The sequence below is a fragment of the Alnus glutinosa genome, chromosome 11 (genome assembly GCF_958979055.1).
Source record: "Alnus glutinosa chromosome 11, dhAlnGlut1.1, whole genome shotgun sequence".
Classification (NCBI taxonomy): Eukaryota; Viridiplantae; Streptophyta; class Magnoliopsida; order Fagales; family Betulaceae; genus Alnus; species Alnus glutinosa.
Window position 1 is genome coordinate 17,411,083 of NC_084896.1, and position 23,465 is coordinate 17,434,547.

Below are 23,465 nucleotides of genomic sequence, written 5' to 3' on the forward strand. Positions count from 1 at the left end.
CGCCTATGGAAAGCTTAGAAGCGCCGGCGCCGCAATAACAATCCAAACCCAAAAAAAAACAAAGATCCGTCCAACAAACAAAATCCAAACCCAAAAAACAGAAAAAGATTCGTCCGACAAACACAATCGAAACCCAACAAACAAACAAAGATCTGTCCGACAAACACAATCGAAACCCAAAATACAAAAAAAAACCCGTCAGACAAACTCTCTCTGTATTCCGGCCACAGATCCGGCCAAGCGTGGGTTTCGGCCGGATCTGTCAAACTCACGCACGTACATCGGCGTAGGTTTGACAGTTTCGGCCAAATCCGGCCGGATCTGTCAAACCCACGCACGTACACCGGCTTAGTTTCAACAGATCCGGCCAGATCCGGCCGAAAACCGTCACGCTTCTCGTTCCCGCCGACCGTCCAGATACCGTCGCGCGTCCCGTTCCCGCCGAACGTTCAGATCCCGTCGACGTCCGTCTTCAAAAGCTGGCTGGAGATAGGTAGAAGAACGAAGCTCTGAGAGAGGAAGAGAAGATATGTCTTTTAAAAAGAGGAAGAGAAGAGATGTCTTTTAACCGGAAAAGAAAACAGAAAAGAAAAAGAAAAAGATTACAGACGGTTTCAAAAGAAACCGTCTGTAAACTGTTTGTAACTTACAGACGGTTCGAAAATAACCGTCTCCAAATTTATTTGAATATTAATTTCTAGACGGTTTTATAAAACCGTCTGTAAATTTATAGACGGTTTTATGGAAATTAAAATATACAAACGGTTTTAAATAAAACCGTCAATAAATTTAGAGACGGTTTTATTAAAACCGTCTGTAATTTACAGACGGTTTTAATAAAACCGTCTGTAAAACTATAATTCTAGACGGTTTTGAAAACCGTCTAGAAAAAAACCGTCAAGAAAATGTAATTTTTTTGTAGTGCACGTTGAGAAAAATCATTCCTCTTACTCTGTTGAAGTCACCACTGTCCTGATTGCTTCCCCTGCCCAAGCTCCATGCACCAAAACGCCCCCTTAGGGCCTATGTTTGATAACTTCCTCTTCCTCTTCCTCTTCCTCCCCTTCCTGGTGAAGACAATTCAAAATTAAGCCAATTCATTTTCCAAGTTGACAACAAAACAGAAGAAAGACAAATTCGTTACCCAAAGCACACCATGCCAAATGAAAAATATGTTAATTAAGTATGAAAGTTGAATTATGTGCATACAATTGTAAGAGCTAGCCCAATTTTTTTTTTTTTATTTATTTATTTTTTGGTATCAATCAAATTTGTTGTTACCATATGGTTTGACATGAATCATAAAACAAATGATTAGTTACATACATTTTCCTAGCAGACACAGCATGATAATCAATGGCGTCTATCGCAACCATCATGACAAAACCTAAACAATAATATTTATCCAAGAAACACAAGTAAATAACATTAAACTCTGTAGGAACATCTTAATACATGAACTGAAAAAAATAAAAAATAAAAAAGATGAGGATTACAAACCATAGCCAAACCAACAGAGAAAAGCAATATTAAATCTTCTGGTTTCCTTCCACTCTCGGTAACCAAACAAAGGGTATGGGAGAAAAACAAACCCAGAACAACCCACAAATCAGACAAACAACCCATGAACTACCTCCATGACAAAAATCAACAAAAAAAAATAGAGACCTGGAGAGAGGTCGAGTTGGAGGGGGGAAGAATGTTCAGGCGAGTCCAGATCTGGCCGCTTCATGTCCACCACCCACACCGCTCTAGGCGAGTCCAGATCTAGAACTGGGGGCTCCGGAGCCTCGCGAAGATTGTGGTCCCAGGAGGTTGAGGAAATCACTGGGCAAAGGTACAGGTATCAGGCGACTTTTTCCGGCATTTTCCGGCAAAAGTTCAGGTATCATCTCAAAATTTTCTGCCTAAAACCTTACCTCCATGGCATCAAACGATTTTTTCTAGAGAAAGGAGAATGGAGAATGGGTCAGGAGAAAGGGGAAAGGAAAAAACTAAAAAGAGAGAAGAGAAAGGGTAAGAAAAAAGAGTAATGATTGAATACCACCCAAAAACACAATTTTTTACCACCTTGTCTATGTGGCAAGGTGGTCCCCCACTACTTTTTAAATTTTTTTATTCTTTAAAAATAAATTAAGGTAGGGGACCACCTTGCCACATTGGCAAGGTGGTGAAAAGTTGTGTCTTGGGGTGGTATTCAATCATTTCTCAAGAAAAAAAAAGAAAAGAATCAGGAAAAGAGAGAGACAGAGAGACAGACCGTATATTGGGAGGAAGAAGATGTTTTTTCTGAGGTTTGACGCGGATCGATGAGGTGGCATTTTAATAGCCGTTATTTTAAATGGATTTAAATGGACGGTTTGGATTGGAGAAATTGTGGCTGGGCAATTTTTGAGAGATTGCCGGGGATCTCAATCCGTCTCACAATTACTTGGACCAGCTGAATGCTTAACATTCAGCGGCGAAACATTTGAGCTTCGACTCACTGAGTTCTCCTTCTTGAACGTGCTCTTTATACTCTGCAAAGTGTTCAATACTGAGAGTAGACTACGCCGTTCATGGTCGGGACTTGAGCAAAATGAACCAGCTGAATGCTTAACATTCCGCAGCGAAACTTTGGGCCTTGGAATGCCCAAGTGCTTGCTCTTGTCCATGTTATCAAAAGGGCTGAATCTTTTAAGAGCTTCAAATGGTGGCAACAGACTCTCCTGTCCACGGTCGCCACTTGAGCATTCTGTGCTCTCAATTGTTGACCAGGACTTTGTCATGACTGGACCCTGATTGTTGCTCCGACTAAATTAAACTCTTGATTCCATTTTTTCCATCTAATGATTCCGGCCAGAGCGCTGTCAAAACACTAGAGGATATATCGAATTTGCCGGGACTTTTGCATTTTGCTGCTATACTAGTTGACGATTATTTGTAGACCTGTCAAAACGCTAGAGCATTGCCTTTCCTAAACTATCTTCTCAAAACCCTGCTACTCTGTTTGACGTTGTAGCTTGTAAATATGGCGGCCGGCCATTTGCGATTTTTCCTTTTATTTCTTTATATCCTTTAGTATTTAGTAAAACTTCACTTTTCAGAAGGTGGAATCCTTAGCATTCAATCAAACTCTATGGCACTATTTTCACTTTATTCTCTCATCACTTCGAATGTAAAGCAAGAACTCGATGCCCAAACCTTTTATTCAGTGGCTAAAAACGAGTCAGCTTAGCTGCTTTCTCTTTATTTTTGTTCAAATATTTATTAACGGATTAATTTTTTTATTTATTTTTTTATAAATTTAAACTTTTAGGATAAATAACAATTTAACAATTTTGGTCTCTTTATTCTCATTCGTTCATTGACTAAACCAAAAGTTCCTAAAGGTGAGCAGGAGTTAGCTGCACATCTAATGAACCTTCAGTAGACCAAATAAATATGTTTTTATTTGTTATATTTTTGCTGCGCAACTAATTTTGTATTCTATTGTTTGAACAGATTATATTCTTGATCTGAGTGTCCCTCTGTCCCTCACCAGAATAAAGTCTGGAATATCTTGGAAAGGGGTTTACTTTTCCGAATATCTTAGAAACACATCTAGAACTCGACCAATTATATATTATATAAATTTCTTAAAGAAAAATCTTTTGCTACATATTATGTTAGGCAAAACGGTGGTGGGTGTGGCTTTACACTCCTATTACGGGACGTTAGAAAAAACAATAAATATAGTGAAATCAGTTTGCGATGCGACGGATATCTTGGGTAGGTACCAATCTAACAAGAGAAATGATTAAAACACTCACACTACACAACAATGACACAACACCAAGGCACAATGGAGTGAGACCTACACATGGATCCCACTTCATTGTGCCTTGGTGTTGTGCTATTGTTGTGTAGTGTGAGTGTAAGGATCACTCCCCATTTAACAATGTGCCACGTAAGAAGTAAGTAAAACTCTACCGTTTGGTTGATCGTCAATATCATACCAACGGTTAGGTGACCATCAGGACGGAGGCTGAAAATATTTTGGGTAGGGGTCAAGCCGTTAAGCATCTCTAACTTTCTATGTGATTGAGAAAAACACAATTTTTTCCATCTCTAACTTTCTTCCAATTCTTGAATCCATCTATAGTAAATACATATTATGTAAGATGCCCAGATGGCTTATTAAAGAGAAAGCATGATAGACAAACTGCTGCATATTTTTTTCTAGAATATTCAAGACATGTAGGAAATAAATTGAACCACGAAAGTTGAAAGGAACGAAGATGATTTGGATCTCTTGATTTTGGGTACTCTTCGAGGATAAATTGGTACGGACCAACTTGAATGTAAGCTCGTCGAATTTCATCACGTTGATTAACATTATACTCTCATATTTGACGACACAATCCAGGATCAAACTCAAATGAACTAATATCAAATTCATTGACGTAAGCTCTTCGAGATTTTTTAGAAGAACTTTCAGAAACTATTATATCAGAAGTTGGCGACCATGTATCACTAACATTGGCATTTGAACTTTGTGCATTTTTCCTTTTGAAAAAGTCAAGTATTGTATTTGGCATTCCCATCATTTACAAATAAATTTACATGATTATATTGGAGTCTTTAGAAAAGTAAGAAAAAAGTATTTGTAAGTTAGCAATTAATGAACTCACATAAAGAATAATAGAATATAATAGCTTTTACATGTCAAATTCTCCAATTAATTGTTTAGACTTATAAACTATAATAACAAATATTCTCAATATTTAATAACTATAATATTCTAATTACAATACCACTTATATTAGGAATTGAGCTTAAAAAACTAACCTCAAAAAGTGCGACTTGCGTTGAGTGATTTTGCACCGCTTCTATGTTGCAAATTAATTATTATTCTGTATCGTAAAAATCAGATTAAATCAACTATTTTTAAAATTTTATCTGTACACAGTACACAAAACAATTAATAAACCTAAAAAAATAAAATATAAAAAATAAAAAATAAAAAATTGTAACATTTCAAAGTACAAACCTATCACCACTACAAAAAAAAAAACGTAAATTCTGGACGGTTTTAAACCGTCCAGAAATGCAGAAAAACCGTCTGGAATTGATTCCAGACGGTTTTTTCCAGACGGTTTAAAACCGTCTAGGAGAATGCGTCGCTGATTAAGTTTAGGGACGGTTTGGGAAAAACCGTCCGCAATTCCAGACGGTTTTTCTCAAACCGTCGAGCACTGTTTACAGGCGGTTTTCTCAAACCGTCTGCAATAAATTGCAGACGGTTTGGTCAAAACCGTCTGCAATAAATTACAGACGGTTTTGACCTAAACCGTCTGGAACTTATTGCAGACGGTTTAGGTCAAAACCGTCTGCAATTTTCCAGACGGTTTGGGCCGAAACCGTCTCTAAATTATTTGGAAAAAAAAAATAAAATTTTCTGGACGGTTTGGGCCCAAACCGTCCAGAATTTTTTTTTTTTTTTTTTTTTTTTAAATATGAATTTAATTAATAGAAAATTCCTTAATACAAAATCCTGCAACATCATCTAAATCCAAATTCATTTTCAAATCTAAATCCAACATCCAACATCATCCAAATCCAACATCCAACATCATCCATATCCAAATCCAACATCCAACATCATCTATATCCAAATCCAACATCCAAATCCAAATTAAATGGCACCAACAACAACTTGTGCAAATTCAATCTATCACAATATTACTCTATCAGCTTTTTCAATCTAGAGAACAAAAAATAATGTTTTTCTAGTCTAGTCAGTAGTCTCTGACTCTCTAGGGACAAACATCACAAAAGCTTAAAGCTTTTTTAAGGAACAAGTCACAAAGTACACAAATACACAATAATCTTTCCAGTTTTCTAGTGTCTAGAGACTTCCATAAAACAAATAATAATAAAATAAAATAAAATAGTTGTTTTCAAGAGTTAGAGAACCTGTCCCTAGTGACCTGGTCTAAGGTCTCTCGGCTCTCCTTTCCCAGAAAGGCGAAAGCGAAACACAAGTTCAAGTTGAAAACAAGAAGTCATCAACAATTAGTCAGTTATCATCACCAAAAAATATGAGTACAACAGATTACCATGGTGTCGTGGACCTGTGGTGTCGGATTTGGTGTGCAAAGTGATATTGTGCTTACTGCTTGGTCGTGGTGTTAGATTTGGTGTGCAAACTGGAAACTGCAGTGGGTCAGTTGAGGGGTGGAGAAGGGTATAGAGGTATTCTTGTTTCAGTTATTTTTTTTTTTATTATTATTAAATATTTTTGTTTCAGAATTTGAGTTGTTTGGCTGTGTTGGAACTGGAAACGCCCCCCCTTAATTAAATGTTTGTTAGCTTTTGATGTCTAAAGACTACAAGTCTACAACAAATATGTGGATTTGGGCATTTTTTTAGGTTTATTTGGTTAAGGAACAAAAATTAATTGGGTAAGGGCCAACAAATTGAGAAGGCGGCTAATTTTTTTTTTTTTTTTTTTTTTTTTGTTTAAAAAAAAAAGTGGGGGGGGGGGGGGGGGGGGGGGGGGGTTGGGGGGGAGGATGTCCCCTTCTCCGTCTCCGGTGACCACATGGGTTACAGAGAAAAGCAATCATTTAATCGAAATAAAATAACCGATCAAACGATATGGCGTGAAGCCACATAAGAGAAATTGAAAAACTCTAGCACTCGAATGGCACGAGCATTAATCTAACAATGACAAACTGCATGCGAGTTAGATAAGTTTAAAAGTTTGTAAAAGTAAAAAATGTTATTTAAGCATATTTTCATAGAATTAGCGATCATTTGGTCATTTAGAGCCACCAAAGACAGGAAGAGAGAGCGAGTGTGTCAAGGAAAAACAGAGAGAGAAGGAAATAGGGACTTTTCCTGAAGGTTTTCGGAGTCCAAGGCACAAAGAGTTAACCTCTAGTCCTTAGCTTGGTTATTTGATTTCTAGGACACTGCCATTACATTTAATTAGTTTCACAACATTCAAGTATGCGCATGTATATATGTTAAAAGAGAATAACTTCAAGAGAGCAACTTCTGTGAGGTCATGGTATAAAACAAGGCTTTTGTACCCATCAATAACAAATTAACATGTCATCTCAGAACAAAAAACTCAAGTGTTGCTAAATCACCGGATCATGGCAAATGTCCCACCCATTTTTCGTGAAAACATTGTTTTAGCCCTATTTTTCTCTCAGACAAGTTGAGAAAAAAGAGACCAACGCCCCAGCCCAAATCCATACCACCTCAGCCAGGCTGGACACTACCAACACCGCCCACGCCGCCAATGCCTGTGCTAGACCACTCTGCCATAGCCAGGCCAAATCCCAAAGCCACCGAACACCGCTCCTCCGACGTGGGTCAGCTGCTTCTCCTCCTACGGTTCAACTGCTACTCCTCTATCGGTAAGTTTTTAATCTACTTTCTCAGACTCTCAATCTTTGTCTCTGTCTCTATCTAAATTGTTTTGCGAATTTTCTCTAATTTTCCTTTACTTTCCCTCACTTACTCGCTCTCCAAAAGAATTTGCTATTATGGTATTTTGCATTCAAATTCTAAGCCTTACTCGCATTTTTCAATCACCCATCAGTGCTCACTCTTGCTCTTCGTAAAGTTGGAAATATTGTCACTAAAGATGACATTAAGACTTACATATTGGAACTTGTTGCCTCCAAATGCTGCTCCTCTGACGTGCTTCAGCTTGGGCGATGCCGACAACGTCTATTCTGGCCGTGGTGGTGTGGATTTGGGCAGGCACGGTGGTCAACTTCCTCTCAACTTGTTTGATAGGGAAATTGGGTAATACAAGGCTTTCACGAAAAATGGGTTAGACATTTGCTATGATCCGGTATTTCAGTAACATTTAAGACTTTTGTTCTAAGATGACGTGTCAATTTTTTATTGGTGAGCACAAAAGCCTTGTTTTATGCCATGACCTCACTGAAGTAATACTTTAACTTCAATCCGGATGTTGTGTAAAACAACACTTTTACACCCTCCGATATAAATTTGACACATCAGCAAAAAAAAAACACTACATAGAATGGAGATGATGGCACTGGATCTTTAACCCAAAGAGAACCCATTGACAAAACCTCTTTTCTTCTTCTTTTTTTAACCCCATCGAATTTATTCGAGGTTGAACCACCCCGGCCTACTCCACCAAACGCCGCCGTCGGAATCCGTTGAAGGCCACCGCCGGTATCCGCCCATGGCCACCATCTTTCAGATGAAGTTTTTTTTTTTTTTTGCCTTTTCTCTCTCTTTCTCTCATTAGAAATGTGTTTTGCTTTGATTGGAAAATGGGTAATAGGAATGTGTGTTCCAAGTTGGATATTTTAAAAAACAATGAGATATTGAGAGTTGGGTTTGATTTTCTTTTCTAAGTTTGGTTTGTTCAGATTTGAGAAGCAAGTGCCGTAAACAGAGTTTGTGAAGTCTGCTATTCTTTTTTTCTTTTTTTTTTCCTTGTATTCAAGATGTTTCTTATAGAGCATTTATTCTTCTACTCTCTTAGAATTTTGATATTGAACTCACATGAACACAAAAAACGTGATCATTTTTTTTCCCTTGTATTCAAGATGTTTCTTAGCAACTAATTCGGATGATTTTTCTTCTGGAAATAGGATCATTAGGAGACAGAGAAAGGATTGGCTCTTCGAAATTGAGGCCAAATTTTTTGGCCGAGGTGTTGTGGTGGTAGTTGATGGTGTTCGACAAAAGAGGTGGGGCTGGTTCAGGCGTCAATCCGGTGAGGTTAGAATGAAAGAAAAAAGTGAGAAGGTTTTGTTGTTGAACTGATTTGGTTTAAAGATTTAGTGTTTTCAGATCTATTTTATTTGGTGTTTTTATCTTATGTGTCAAGTTTTGATTAGAGGCTGTAAAAGTAGCTTTTACAGAACGTCCGGATCAAATGGGCTCTCATGTTAAGAAGGGAATGAGGAAGAAAAGATGTAGATTGTTTGTTAAAAACCCTAGCTTTATGGTTGATAACGTTTCACCCGAACTAGATGAGACCAAAGCTGAGCCTTAGGCTCTGTGAGATGCAGATCTAGGCTGCCATGTAGAGATTTTGATGAAAGAAGAATGGTAGAGATAAAAAGGTGGGAGCATTATGCATAGATTGTAAAAAGACTTGGACTTTAGGCCTTAAACGGTGATGAGAAAGGTCTTTTGGAGTTTTGCAAACTATGAAGGTCGTGTTGGTAGTAAAAAAATTAAAAAAAAAAAAAGTTTTGGTCAACAAGTCAAACTAATAAGAAGAAAAAAAGCAAAAAAGCGTTAAATGTGCTTTTTAGAGGAAGAAGAAAAAAGAAAAAAGAAATCAAGAAGAAAAAGTCACGTGATGACCTTTGCTGAAAAAAAGAAAAAGAACATATCTATATAAAAAAAGAAAATTGTTAAAGGAGGGGAGTGATGTAATCTTTTCTTGGGGGTTAAGTTAATAATAAGGAGTAAATCTCCATTTATTTTGTTGTCTATTCTAATAAGGAATAGATATTTAATTCAGAATCTTTTTTTACTAGAGTCGTCCTAGTCAATCTTAGAAGTCTATTGGTCTTAGAAGTCATTCTAGTTGATCTTAGAAGTCAATAGATCTAATTGGTCTCTTATGTAATTGTTAGTCTATTGTTTCTCTATTTAAAGGGAAACTTTCAACAATAAAGGAATGAGTTGATTATTGTTTAAGAATACAGTTTACTGTGTTTTGGAGGTTAAGGTACCCTCGAAGTAGTCATTGGAGATCACAACTCTCTCAAAGTAGCCGATATATCATTTCCTATATTTTGTTACTAGGAGGTTCGCATCATGCAATAAACCGATACAAAATGCACCATTGTTATATACTAAATGCCGAGGGTCACTAGATTTTACTCTGAAAACTATGAACTGGGGAATTCTTTTTATTAGTAAACCAAATTTAAAAGTTACGGCCTGTTTGATTCTCTCTTCCTTATTCTGGGTACCAAATTGACTGAAGAAAGGCAACATGTATTCCAACTGTACATTGAGTTAAGCCGAGTTACATCAAAAGTTAATCGACGCTCGTTGAAACGATGGCATCCTCCCAGTATATATGATTCACAGAACAAATTCCTTCTGGTAAACCTCGAATTCTTCAGATGATGATAGCAGAGGATCCTGCACTCCTCCATAAATCCAAATGCAGTAAGAAACACTGCTTAATTAATAAAGAAATTATATCAACTGTTTATTGTTACTCAAGTTTGCAGTGGCTACCTATAAATTATAAGGTAAAAAGCTCGATCAGCTTCTGCACTTTCATGGGAGTATCTTTCTAATTTCTATTCTAAATAAACTGAAAATGGGTTCATTATGATTAATATTATCCACTTCTTTTTTCTTTTTCTGAAAAAAGTACGTTAGAGAATGGCCAACTTTTGATGGCTTATATCATATATATACGTACATAGAACATCTAAGTATGACTGATATATCAACATAAGGAAATTACAGCTCAAAAAAAATTAAAAATAAAAAAATAAAAGATGAAAACTTTACTCACCACTCTTAATCTTTTTTCATTTTTACAATATGTATCTGTCTTTCAATTATTTTCAATGAGAAATGATCCCTACACTCATTTCTCACAACAGCCCCACAACAAACTGACGTGGCTGGTAATATTTTATTACTTTTTTTGTTTTATTTTGTTTTCTTTTTGTAAAAAAATAATAAAATACTACCAGCCACGTCAGCTTGTTGTAGGATTGTTGTGAGAAATGAGTGTAGGGATCATTTCTCATTTTCAATTGAGAGATTATTGTTGTATAACTCTTGATACAAATCTTGTACAACTCTAACAACTTTTTTTCAAATTAATCATTGGATATGTTTTTCTAAATGTGGTTTCTACATATCCAATGGTTGATTTTCAAAAAAGTTGTTGGAGTTGTATAAAAGTTGTAAACATATATATCATATATCTTTTCAATTTTCCTCATTCATTAGGATTTTCTATTAAATTATCTCAAAATTCACTATATACCCTTTTTTAAAATATATATAAATACGATATTTTTTTTCCAATGATTCAAAAATATCTATTTTTTTTTTCCGTTAAATCTTGGCCAAGGCTTTAATTTTTGTAATTTCTTTTTTCTAAAAATAAGGATGGGTAGTTTAAAAATTTTGACACCCCTATGTTAGAATTTAACAAAAAAAAAAACAAAAAACAAAAAATTGAAAAATAGATATACTAAATTGACACTTTTTAAAGCATATAGATACGATTTCAAAACTAATGGAAGATGAGAGTTAAGAGGGAGAAAACCAACCTGGATTATGCTGCGATGAAAAACTTTGTGTAAGAACCTCGACCCGAAGCACTTTCCATTGTTAACCTGTTCGAGGGTTTCGTGGATTATCTCCAGTAGACTTCCATATGTCAATTTGCTATTTCTCTGAACCGTTTGGATCAAAGCATAGGTCATTGCGCCAGCCATTTCATCTCCAGTGAAAGCCTGCATTTTTGGTAATGATGATATAATCTGGGAGGTATCGGCACCGCTGATATAAATGGATTTTGGAGAAAGAAAAATTCTTACAGAGGTATCGGCAGCCATTTGATCATCTCCACAAGCGCTTAAGCCAATTGCAATTCCACCGTCTGTACATTTTTTAGCTTTTGAAGGAGGGCTGTTATCTTCCCAATTCTTCCTGCAAAGTCTCAAGCCAAAAATTAATTAACAATTATGCATGCATGATTACGTACAACAAAAAATGTTACCAGTCATTGCCTAACCTTAGATTTCATATGTAATACTCTCGTTCTATATTGAAAAGATGAGGAGTAGTCCACGTAGAGTTGGTAGTTTATAAAGATTGTCATAAGTGTTAAGTCTTACATTGCTTAGTTAGAAGGTGAAATTAGACTTTAATTATAACGGATTCTAGGGAAGAGATTATTATTATTATTATTTGGTTGTTGTTACTACTATTATTAATAATTAGAGGCAAGAGATTTGAAATATAAATCAAATACTCACGTTCTTGCGTTGTATATGCACTCTAGATCAAGAATGGTTCCACTGTGACAAGCATCGACAATTGCATGAAGCGTGACATTTTTCTTGAGCGGCCGGACAATGGTGGAATTTATGTCGTTGTCGAGGATCATGCCTTCTTGCATGAAATCAACTGGACAAATAGTTTCATCAAACCCATCGCGCTCATCGTTGTTGAAATCTGGTTGTCGTAAGCCATGTCCGGAAAAGTAGAACACCAATCTGTCTCCGGGCTCTGAGCCCTCCACAAGCCATTTCAAGGAATCTTGTATGTTCTTCTTCGTTGGGATAAATGCAGGATCTTCTTCTTCTTCTGCATTATGGTATTAATCTTTTCAGCAAATCACAAGTTATGCGTTCTAAGTATGAGTAAATATGCATACCTGTGTAGTTGATCAAACGAAAATATATGGTTTGTGAATTTCACTATTTAATTAAGGCTTATTTAATTAAATGATCTTGTCCCCACGTATGATCATGTAGTCTAGATTATACGTAGCTTCATACAATCTAACAAATTCTTTAGCATCTATGGTTCTCATTAATTAATAGGTGGTACGTTGGTCGTCTTGAGGTATGTATAAAAATGTTTTAAGCAATCGATAGACTTTGTTGGATTGAGATACCTTATAATTGAATTGTCCAAATTGCACGCAATACAAACAAGCTCATAAAAAGTGGTGAAGAACTTACCTTCCCGAATAGCCCCAACTAAGGGGCTCATCCATCCAGAGTAGGTAATCCTTGCAACCTCTTGTTCATGGGCCCATTACCAGCTCATTGGCTAGGCCAAATAAGCGGCCGCCTACTGCCCCCAATAAAATAAGGCTCCAATTAGCAAGAGTATAAGTTTTGTTCAACAAAAAAATCTTGTAAGACCCCAATTATGGTAAAATAATTAGTCAATGCTCTTTAATTAAGGCTTAATTATGGTAAAAAAAAATGAATCCTAAGATATTGAAACTTTAAAGAGAAAAATGAAAAGTTACATTAATAGCACAACAATTAATTTTGCCTTAGCGTAAAACTAACATATTGAATAAGTTCGTTTATTAAAATAATATTTAGATTAGAGTAAATTTCCTTTTGCGCGAATTAAATTCAAAGTAAAAAGAATTATATGTACCTCAACAAAAAAATATATTATTTGTTGAAACTAAATGTCGTACAACAAAGATGAATTCTACATGTTGTTTGAAAAAATTAAGAGTAACAAGCAATAAAAATGCTCAAGGCTTGTTTGGGTATGCGTTTTTTTTTTTTTTTTTTTTTTTTTTTTTTTTTTTTGTATTATATTCTATTATTCTTTATTATATTCAAAATTGTGAATACCAAGAATTTTTTTTTAAAAAAAAAAATTATGTTTAAATGGTTTAGAAAACCTAAGACAAAATTTTTTAAAAAAAAATGTTTTTTGAAAATAATAAAATATAATTAGAAAAACAAATGTTACCCAAACATGCCCATAATTATGCAAAAGATAGAAAGGTTCTGGTAAGTGTTAGGGAAAATAGAGGAGAATCCCTTGACCAATTGTTGGTCGTTTAGATGAGCTATCCTACAAACGAAAAGAATCTTTGAAGAGACAAAATGTAATAACTTACTAAAAAACGTTAGTCATATCTGCGTTATCACTTCAAAAGTACCAGTCAATTTGGAGTTTCTCTATAATACCTTATGAAGCATAGTTGCACATAGTAATTAAGCAATTTGAGACTAAGCACCTATGAGCATCTCTTACAAACCACTCACACTTTATGTGGGTTACACATCTTCTCAATATGAGATCGAAGTGTTATAATTTTCTCCTCAAACATTTGACGTCCTCATTAGGGCCATGTTATGCAGTGGTGACAGTAACACATAGCGCATTATTAGGTGGTTTAGATACCATTTGTAATGACGTAGGGAAAAGTACTAACTATATTTGTGCTATCACCCCAAAATGACTAGTTAATTAACTTTCTTAAAATTTCTCACAAAGCCTAATTTTATCGAATAACTAAATAATGTGGGGCTTAACACCCATTGATATATCTTATAAACAACCAACACTCTATATGGACTATTGATCTTGCCAATACGGGACCAGGATGTTACACAGAACGTGGGTGCATTATGAATTGAAAAGTACGTATGTGATGGTTGTAATATCATGTCTACCTAAAACGATGACCATGAAACTAAGATTGAATACAGTGAAACTTCCAATGGTTTAGAGTTAGCCTGTTTGAGATTGCAATAAAGAGTTTAAAAAGTTTATTTTTTTTTATTTCTTTTTACTAGAAAAATAAATAAATAAAAAGAACTCAAAATTGGGTTTTGGGTCAAGCTTCAAAATTATGTTTTTTCAAAAAGTTCTTTTAAACTTTTCTATAGACCATAACTCTATTTTCCAACATAATTCGGAACAAACTCTTAAAAGCGTGACAATGAGTAATTCTAATAATACATTAAGTGTCCATCAAGTGTTCATAAAAAAATGAGATAATTTTTAAAATCATCATCTGACCATAATTATCATATGCTCAATGGTAATTTTAAAAGTCACCTCATTTTTTCATGAATACTTGATGAATATGTAAAATTACTCTATTTAACTGCATCAAATTTACTTGGAATGTCAAAGTTATCGAGGTCTTCCTAGAAAATTAAGTGAACCTTTTTGCGACAACATCAATAAAGATGAAACCCGAAGTGTGAACCTTACGCGAACGTTCCACCCACGTGTTTGCAGGAGCCAGGAGACACAGAAAATTAAATGGTCCAATTAACTATATAAAATTCTTGCTGATAATTAAATTAGCCTTTTTTTCTTCTATGTTGCGTTCAAACAGATGATGTATGGTATAGAGACATATTCTTAATTAGCTTTCTCCTGCATGATATCTAAACGAAAAAATAAAGGAAATTGTTCAACGTATAGCCGTTATGGATAGCAATTTTTTACACAATTTATAAATTTGACATAAATTCAAAACAAAATAGACAGGTTAAAGTTTAGGGGTTTAATCCGTTTAAGTAAATAGGTTGGGTTAGAATTGGCTTGTATAATCTTATACACATGTCTCGACATGATCCGAATTTGACACACAACATAAGGACTATAAATTTTTGACATGATCATCGAACCCGAAACAAAAATTAACCTATATAGTCTTATATCATACTTCAACACAGAAACACGAATTACCGGCTCTGATAATCATATATATATGAATTAGAACTTTATGGATAGCATAAAAGAATTTTGAATCATTCCGTATATGAACCATTAATTTAGGATGATCGATCATAAGATAGGTAATAATCACCTGTGAGGACGCGAATGCACTCCTTAGAATAACCAAAGTGGTCAATCAACAAATCCCTCATTTTCTTGACATCGTTAATGGTTCCCTTGAGCCTGTACTTGTTGTTCTGGTAAGTAACCCCACATAGAACTGCGCGCTTCCTTGGGTGTGTCTCATGACAATTACTTGGACCAGTTGAATGCTTAACATTCAGCGGCAAAACATCTAAGCTTCGATTCATTGAGGTCTTCTTCTTGAACCTGTTCTTTATACTCTGCAAAGTGTTCGATACTGAGAGTAGACTACGCCGTACATGGTCGGGACTTGAGTAAGATGGACCCTGTGTGTTGCTCCGACTGCCTGTAACTCTTGAGTCCATTTTTGCTTGCAATATTTCCGGGCCGGGACGCTATATATATATACATTCAGGGACCCTGAACTATTGAGTCTTCACTGAATTTGTATCAAACCAACGGCGGAAAAGAGTTGGAGATTATTTGTCAAACCCTACTCGATCTGTTTGACGTTGTAGCTTGTACATATGGCGGCCATGCCTTTTCACCTTGTCTCCCTTCGAAGAATTCTACCATTGGGTATAACAAGCAAACATATATTAAAAGGCCATTTGCACAAAGTGTACGTATGTTGTAAAGAAAAGTATGTGTAAAGAAAAGTGGAGCAATTGTCATCCAAGTGGTCAAAAATTATAACTTTTTCAGAAATTACATTTTGATGCAATGCTTGGATGAATATTAGTAAGTATAGTTCAAGCGGTAGAAGAGAGAACAATGCTGATGTCGCAGCCTGATCAATTATTGGATCAGTCGTCGTTTAAAAAAAAAACAAAAAAAAAATAGATATATTTAAAGCTTGGTTAAAACTGTCACATTAGCATTTTGTGATAAACAGTTGTAAAATAAAATGTAGTTTATAACATTTCTCTAATGAAAAATATTAATACGTTTGAGGGCTGGTCTCCTGAGAGGCAAATTGAAAATGCATTCACAAGTTTTTCTTTTGTTTCTTTGAATAATACTACAAATTACATTTTTATCACACAATATTCACGTGGCAATCAAAACCAACTATTAGAGTAATTTTTGTTTAAAAGATAAATAAAAAATTTAAGAATTAGTAAAAAAAAAATGCCACATCAATATTGTCAAATAATTACGAGATAAAACGTAGTTCTGGCATTTATCTATAAATATCCCCTAGTAAAATGTTATAACCTTCTCTCGTGAAAAGTTAACATTGCCGAAATGCAATCCTTAGCGTTCAATCAAACTCTATGGCACTTTTTTCGCTTTATTCTCTCATCACTTCATATATAAAGCAAGAACTTGATGCCCTAACCTTTAATTCAGTGGCTAAAAACGGATCAGCTTACCTACTTTTTCTTTATTTTTGTCTCTTTGATTCTCATTCATGGATTGGCTAAACCAATATGGAAGCTAGCTAGAGGCAGCAAAGTTTTAGATGGTATGACAGTATAAAGGTTTTTGGATTGAATTATTTTTAAATAATGTTATTATATAAGAGATATAGAACTTTTTGGAAAATGTTATTATATGATGTGAGCAGGAGTTAAGCAGTACATCTAATGAAACTTCAATACTTCCCCCTTTTCTTTCCATTTGAATAAAAATAATAATAATAATGAACCTCCAATAGACCGAATACATATCTTTTTATTTTTTTTATATTTTTGGTGTGCAACTAAGTTTTAACAGATTATATTCTTGATCTGAGTGTCCCTTTCACCCTCGATAGAATAAATCCTGGAATATCTTGAAATGGGTTCTTTTCCGAATATCGTAGAACACTACAAAAAAAATTGTAAATCGCCACTTGCAGTTCGCCGCGTGTACAGTAACTGTACACGTGGCAAATTGTTCGCCGCGTGTAAGTAGCCGCGTAGATACACGCGGTGGATCTGGGCAACGCTAATTGCACAAGTGGCAGCGTGTATTTTAATACACGCGGCCAACAGCGTATTAATGTACACACGGCCAACTGTTGGCCGCAGTATATAATATATATATATATTAATTCTATTTTTTAATTTCTTTTTATTTAAAATATATTTATATATTTTATATAAATATTCTTTTTATATATATATATATATATTTTTTTAATTCTGTTTTTTAATTTCTTTTTATTTAAAATATATATATATATATATTTTTTACTAAAATTCTCCAAATTTATTTTATCCAAAAATATCACAAAATCAAATTGCACAAATTAATCAAAACAACAATATTTAAAAATTCGAATACCATGTACTAATAAATATATTCATTACTAACAATAACTACTTACACAACAACATTAACAAATTTGAAATTCTTAATTTAATAAAGTTATTCGGTACTAAAAAAAAAAAAAAATACACAAAATATCTACAAATCTGGAGGACGTCGCTGCGGATCACGAGGTGCAGTCCCGGGCGTGAGCTCGCCAACTGTCGATTGTCCCGCAAGAGATGGTGTAACGGGCGAAGGAGTCCCGAGAGGGGATTGTTGGCTCAGCAATTGTCCAGAAGGCGACAACGGACCAACCGTTGTCGCATTACCTGCAAGTACTAAAAATAATTAACCTACATAATATTATATGCAAATTTAAACAAGTAATGAGAACAAATTAAAAATAAACCTAAGTGTATACATAATATGAACCATACCTGCAGGCGCACTACTAATAGATGACGTACTACCGACGTGTGCAGGTGAAGACTGCTGAGCACCAGGGCATACGAACGATAATCCTGTAGAGGACATGAAGGCCTCAAAATGTCGCATGCGCTGCTCCATGCTGTCAGCCCGCTCTCTCTCGGCCCGCACTATGCCCTCCAACTCCGCAATTTTGTGAGCAGCCCAATCCTGAGACGTGCCCTCGGCCGGTCCCCCCCGTGTGCGGGCCCTATACGAGAAACAAGTCCCGCGAACAAGAGTAACGTTCAGCCCAACCTGCCGAACCCTACCCGCATACTCGGGTCGCCCAACCGCTTGCTCGTACGCGTCACCAGGTGCCCAACGCACTGTATCTGATGAGACGGGGTCCGAGGCAACAGGATCAGTGGATAAACTCTGTGTCATCCGCTCCTGTACGTCGTCAACATACAAAACACTGGTAATTAATAAATACTTTATCACACGCATAACTAATAATAATCGATAACCTATAACAGTAGCATACGCATAGGTCCCGTGTCCGCTCGTTCAGGTAAGTGCCGTCTTTCCTTGTGTGCGTCTTCACAAACGACTCGGCGCGAGTGGGGGGCGTGCCAGATATAGATGCCTGTCGCCATACAGTATAAATATATAACAAACATTGGATATTCATTTAACGTTAAGAAAGAACAATTACGCACAAATAAGAATTAGGGTTTTTACATATTGTTCCATACCTCATCGTGATTAAATCTGGCATAACTTTTGGACCCCAGACTATGGGGGATGTCATTCTGCTCCCGCAGCCGCTTCATTCGTTCAGACCTCTCCTTTACATTGAACATTTCCAAAAAAATGTCAGAATTGATACTTTTAATTACTTATGTGTTATGATTGAATGAACTGTTTATTAAAAAAACACAACATTATAGTAATACATTCAAAGACCTACATACCACATTTATTTTTGTGCACCACTCGTGCAGTACGTCCTCCACATCCGTTTGGTCATACTTATCAAAAAACGTATCTGGCATTCTCGCACGTATTGTCAATGGTGTGTCACCGTCTCGAATATTTAGCTGGGTCCTCAACTTCGACTTCCACGAACGGTGCTTACGGCCCATATCACCCCAGAATTCATTCTGTGCCAGGCGCTGGTCGACGGATACGGGTACATAAAATTCTTGCTGCACATTCAATCTAATGATTAATTTTAGCAGTTCAATAAAGAAAAAATCCTCTTAACTTTAATTTCACAAAATACATATATTAGTTTCATACACATACCATTATGGCATCCCACATAGCCTGCTTAATCTGTTTATCTACCTTTGCCCATTTGTCCCGCAAGTGAATATGGGACCCGCTCCGTAACAGCTTGCCCGCAGCCCGTCTATAACGATTGCATGCTCGTCCCACTGGTTGTGTTGCAGCATTGTACTGTAACACAACTTTCTTACCCCTCGGGAGCACCCAATTTCTCTCTGGGTCCTTAATCACCTCAAAATAGATGCTCCCGTCTGGGTTATACCCTAGTCAATAAATATAAAACGTTAATATATTAACACTAAATAACTTAATTATATTAATAAATTAAAAATTCAATTTAAATATTATACGAACTTACTAAATTAATTAGTTTATAATGATGTATACAAATGTACTTACCCATCAGCCAAATATGGTCGAACGCTATGTGCTCGGTCGCTGGGTCACCAGCATGCTCCTCGCCTACCTCATCTTCTGGGTGATGCTCATCATCATGATCGTCATCCGAAGGCATATCCTGGGGGACATCATGGGCTAACTGATCAAGACCCAACATCACATCGTCCCCCTCGCGGGGCAGCTGGCTCTCCCCCACATCTGGGTCCTGACTCTCCCCAGGAAGCGGCAACTGGCTCTGTCCATAAACATGCATCTGGCTCTCCCCAGGTGCCTGGCCCTGGCCCCCCGCCGGTGCCGACAGCTGTCCCGACCGCATAGCCGGCATAGGCATCCCCCCCCGCTGTGACAGCGGGAATCTGTCATCCTGAGTCTCACTATCAGGGTTGACTGGCATAGGTGGTGGAAGGGGGTATGGATAGTACAACGGAAATCTGCTCAGATCATGACACTCTTGCGCCCACCATCGATCAATATGACCCGGTGAGGTCAGCCCCAACTGCGATAACGTCGTGTATGGAGAAGGAGAATATCCAGCTGAGCTCGTCTGGCTGGGATCTGACCTGCTCATCCCCACCGTACCCGGGGGCAATGGTCTATAAACGGCGTCCGGATGGTGTGGCCACGGTGTAGTATGTAGTGCCGCTGACATCGCCGGTGTCGACGTAGGCGGGTATAGAGAAGGAGAATATCCAGCTGTGCTCGTCTGCCCGGGATCTGACCTGCTCATCCCCGCCGTACCCGGGGGCAATGGTCTGTATACAGCATCCGGGTGGTGTGGCCACGGTGTGGTATGTAGTGCCGCTGACATCGCCGGTGTGGATGTAGTCGTGCAATGCACGGGCTGGCGTGGTGCACGATGTGCGCAAGTAGGGGGTCTCGGGTCCATCGAAACCTGCGAACAAATGTGAGACAAATTATTTGAAATTCGTTTTAATTTTAATATTAAAATAGAATATGCATAATATACAATGAGCTCTATGCAAAATAAGAAAGTATTTTGAGTTTAAGCAAATTGTACCAATAATAAATATAGCAATCATTGTATAACATGAGCTTCAATCGGATCAATGTCGGGCCTGTCGTGATCGAATTCATCATTCATATCATGCAGGTCATCAGTGGGTAATACGATCGGTACACACTCGTGATATGCATTATCTGCATCACTACTCCCTTCCCCCTGACCAACATCGTACACGTTGCGCGGTTTAGTCCTCACGGCATAAACCCAGTTTGGGTTCCTTTCATCCTCGACATAAAACACTTGGTCTACCTGAGATATAAGCACGTAAGGCTCGTCAGTAAGCAGTTCTCCCCTGTGGACGAGGTGAGTGAAGTTGACAAACGCTAGACCATAATCGTCGACTCTAAATCCTCTGTCCATCGTGGGGTCCGCCCAATTGCACTTAAATAGGACATACGTAGTCCTAGCGTAGTACTCGACCTCAACCACATCGGTTAACTGCCCGTAGTAGGTTTCGCCGTCAACGGTTGGCACACATACGCCGCTGTTCAGAGTCCTCCTTCCCACATCATGGGCTAGCGTGCGGAACAATTTCCCGTTTACCACGTACCTGTTATACTTCACTGCTGTCTCCTTCAACCTTCTACTGCGCATAACCAATTTCAGCCCCAATTCCTCCCTACTTTGATCGTCAAGGCCATCAACCTATGTTATCATTTCATATATTAAAAGAATACATCGGTTAATAGCGGCATATTGTCGAACCCTATCTTAAATTGACACTGAACATAGGTAAATATTATATACGAAAATACCACTATTTCCTTACATATGCGCGGTACCACTCGCAGAACTGCTCGTGAAGTTGGGCTTCAATCAGAGCGTCCGTGATGCTACCCCTAACGCATGATCGCCTAATAGCGTCTTTATGCATCCTACATTCAGCGGATATAATTAAAAAACAAATTATTATCAATTATATCATTTGAATCCGGCTCAATATGTAAACACTACTTACATCCGCAAATTGAGAAACTCTTCAGAGTTGAACACAATATAACGATGAATCTGATGCATCGTCAACCGGTTCAATCTAACTCGCGTTCCCGCCCCCTTGGAACCATCAGGGTTTCTCAAAGGTCTGTTGTGGAAGGTTGGTGCATTTTCTAGATATCTCGAACAGAACGTTACTAGCTCGGTCGCTATGTAACCTTCTGCAATGCACCCCTCAGGAGCTGCTTTGTTGCGCACATTCGACTTGAAACCCCCAAGATTCCTGGTGCACACACAAACATTAAGGACTTGCCCCCGTTTAATGCCACGAGTTACATGAAAAAAAAAATATATATATATATATATATATATATATATATATATTCTGTTGTATTTTACCTCTCTGCCGGGTACATCCACCTATATTGAACGGGTCCGCCGAGTCTACATTCGCGCACAAGATGCAAGACCAAGTGGACCATGCTAGTAAAAAACCCAGGAGGAAATACCTGTTCCAGCTTGCACAGTGTGATACAGACGTCACCCTGCAGTCGGTCCATCTCAGCTTGGGTTAGCTTGGTTGAGCATATGCCTCTGAAAAATGCTGACATCTCAACGATAGGTCTGACCACTTTGTCTGGCAATGACTGACGCAATGCAATTGGTAGAAGCTGCTGCATCAGTATGTGGCTGTCTTGACTTTTTAACCCTGAAATTGTACGGTCCTTCATCCGAACACACCGTGAAATGTTCGACGCATATCCGTCTGGAACTCTCACATTTCGAAGCACCTTTAAAAAGCTTTATTTATCCTCCCTGGACATCGTGTGACAAGCCGCGGGTATATATGTTTTACCATTTGCGGCGGTGAACGGATGCAATTTAGGTCTCAACCCCATCTCCTGCAAATCCAGCCGAGCTGCCAAGTTGTCCTTCGTTTTCCCTTTGATGTCCAAAATAGTGCCAAGTATATTGTCCATGACATTTTTCTCTATGTGCATGACATCAAGATTGTGCCGAATCAAATTGTCCTTCCAGTACGGCAATCTGAAGAAAATACTTTTCTTCTTCCATACAACATCATCAGCACCCCGTGCACCCGTCTTCCGCTTCTTCCGTCTCGTCTTACCCGCATTCTCATTCCCAAACGTAACTCCGTCCAACTGTTGGAGGATCTCGTCCCCGCAAGACACATCAGGAGCACATTCTAACTCCTCAGTCCCATCAAACGTTCTTCTATTCAGCCGCCACAGATGTTCGGTTGGCAAGTACCTCCTATGTCCCATGTAACAAAATTTACAACCGTTCTTCAGATGTTTAGAACGTGTCGAATGCATGCAACAAGGACATGCTTTCACACCTTTGTTAGGCCAACTGGATAAATCTGCATACGCCGGGAAGTCGTTTATTGTCCACATCAACTGAGCACGCATATTGAAATTCTCCATCTTCGCAGCATCTAGTGTTCGTACCCCTACATCCCACAGCTCCAACAGCTCATCAATCAGTGGCTGAAGGTAGACGTCGATATCCATACCAGGTGAGCTCGGTCCGGGGATAACCAGTGACAGGATGAACGACGTCTGTTTCATGCACATCCAAGGAGGCAAATTGTACGGTACAAGTAATACGGGCCATGTGCTGTGGGATGTACTCATGTTCCCAAATGGATTGAATCCGTCTGCTGTCAGTCCAAGCCACACGTTCCTACTGTCGGCCATAAAATCCGGATGTAGAGAGTCGAACGATCTCCATGCCTCACCGTCCGCGGGGTGCCTCAATACGCCATCCCTAGTGCGGCCTTCTGCATGCCACCTCATATTGTGCGCCGTGTGCTCCGACATGAATAACC

At 37.7% G+C, this 23,465-nt stretch overlaps 2 protein-coding genes across 3 annotated transcripts; both read right to left on the reverse strand.

The window, feature by feature from the left end:
• Positions 1-9,777: 9,777 nt before the first annotated feature.
• Positions 9,778-15,909, reverse strand: LOC133882490 (metacaspase-1-like). Of its 2 annotated transcripts, none has more exons than XM_062321678.1 (5): positions 15,329-15,909; positions 11,997-12,327; positions 11,556-11,667; positions 11,286-11,471; positions 9,778-10,128 (listed from the first exon to the last, which is right to left on the reverse strand). In XM_062321678.1, the coding sequence occupies exons 1-5, from the start codon at positions 15,684-15,686 to the stop codon at positions 10,069-10,071; spliced, it is 1,047 nt and encodes a 348-aa protein (XP_062177662.1). In that variant the 5' UTR covers positions 15,687-15,909; the 3' UTR covers positions 9,778-10,068. The 2 variants fall into 2 exon arrangements, with proteins under 2 accessions (XP_062177662.1, XP_062177663.1); XM_062321679.1 differs by having other exon boundaries at positions 9,781-10,128; positions 11,997-12,324.
• Positions 15,801-19,430, reverse strand: LOC133881170 (uncharacterized). Its single transcript, XM_062320124.1, has 6 exons — positions 19,276-19,430; positions 18,942-19,175; positions 18,723-18,815; positions 18,512-18,613; positions 18,355-18,417; positions 15,801-15,890 (listed from the first exon to the last, which is right to left on the reverse strand). Exons 1-6 carry the CDS (start codon positions 19,291-19,293, stop codon positions 15,801-15,803), a joined length of 600 nt encoding a protein of 199 aa, XP_062176108.1. The 5' UTR covers positions 19,294-19,430.
• Between the last annotated feature and the right edge of the window lie 4,035 nt (positions 19,431-23,465).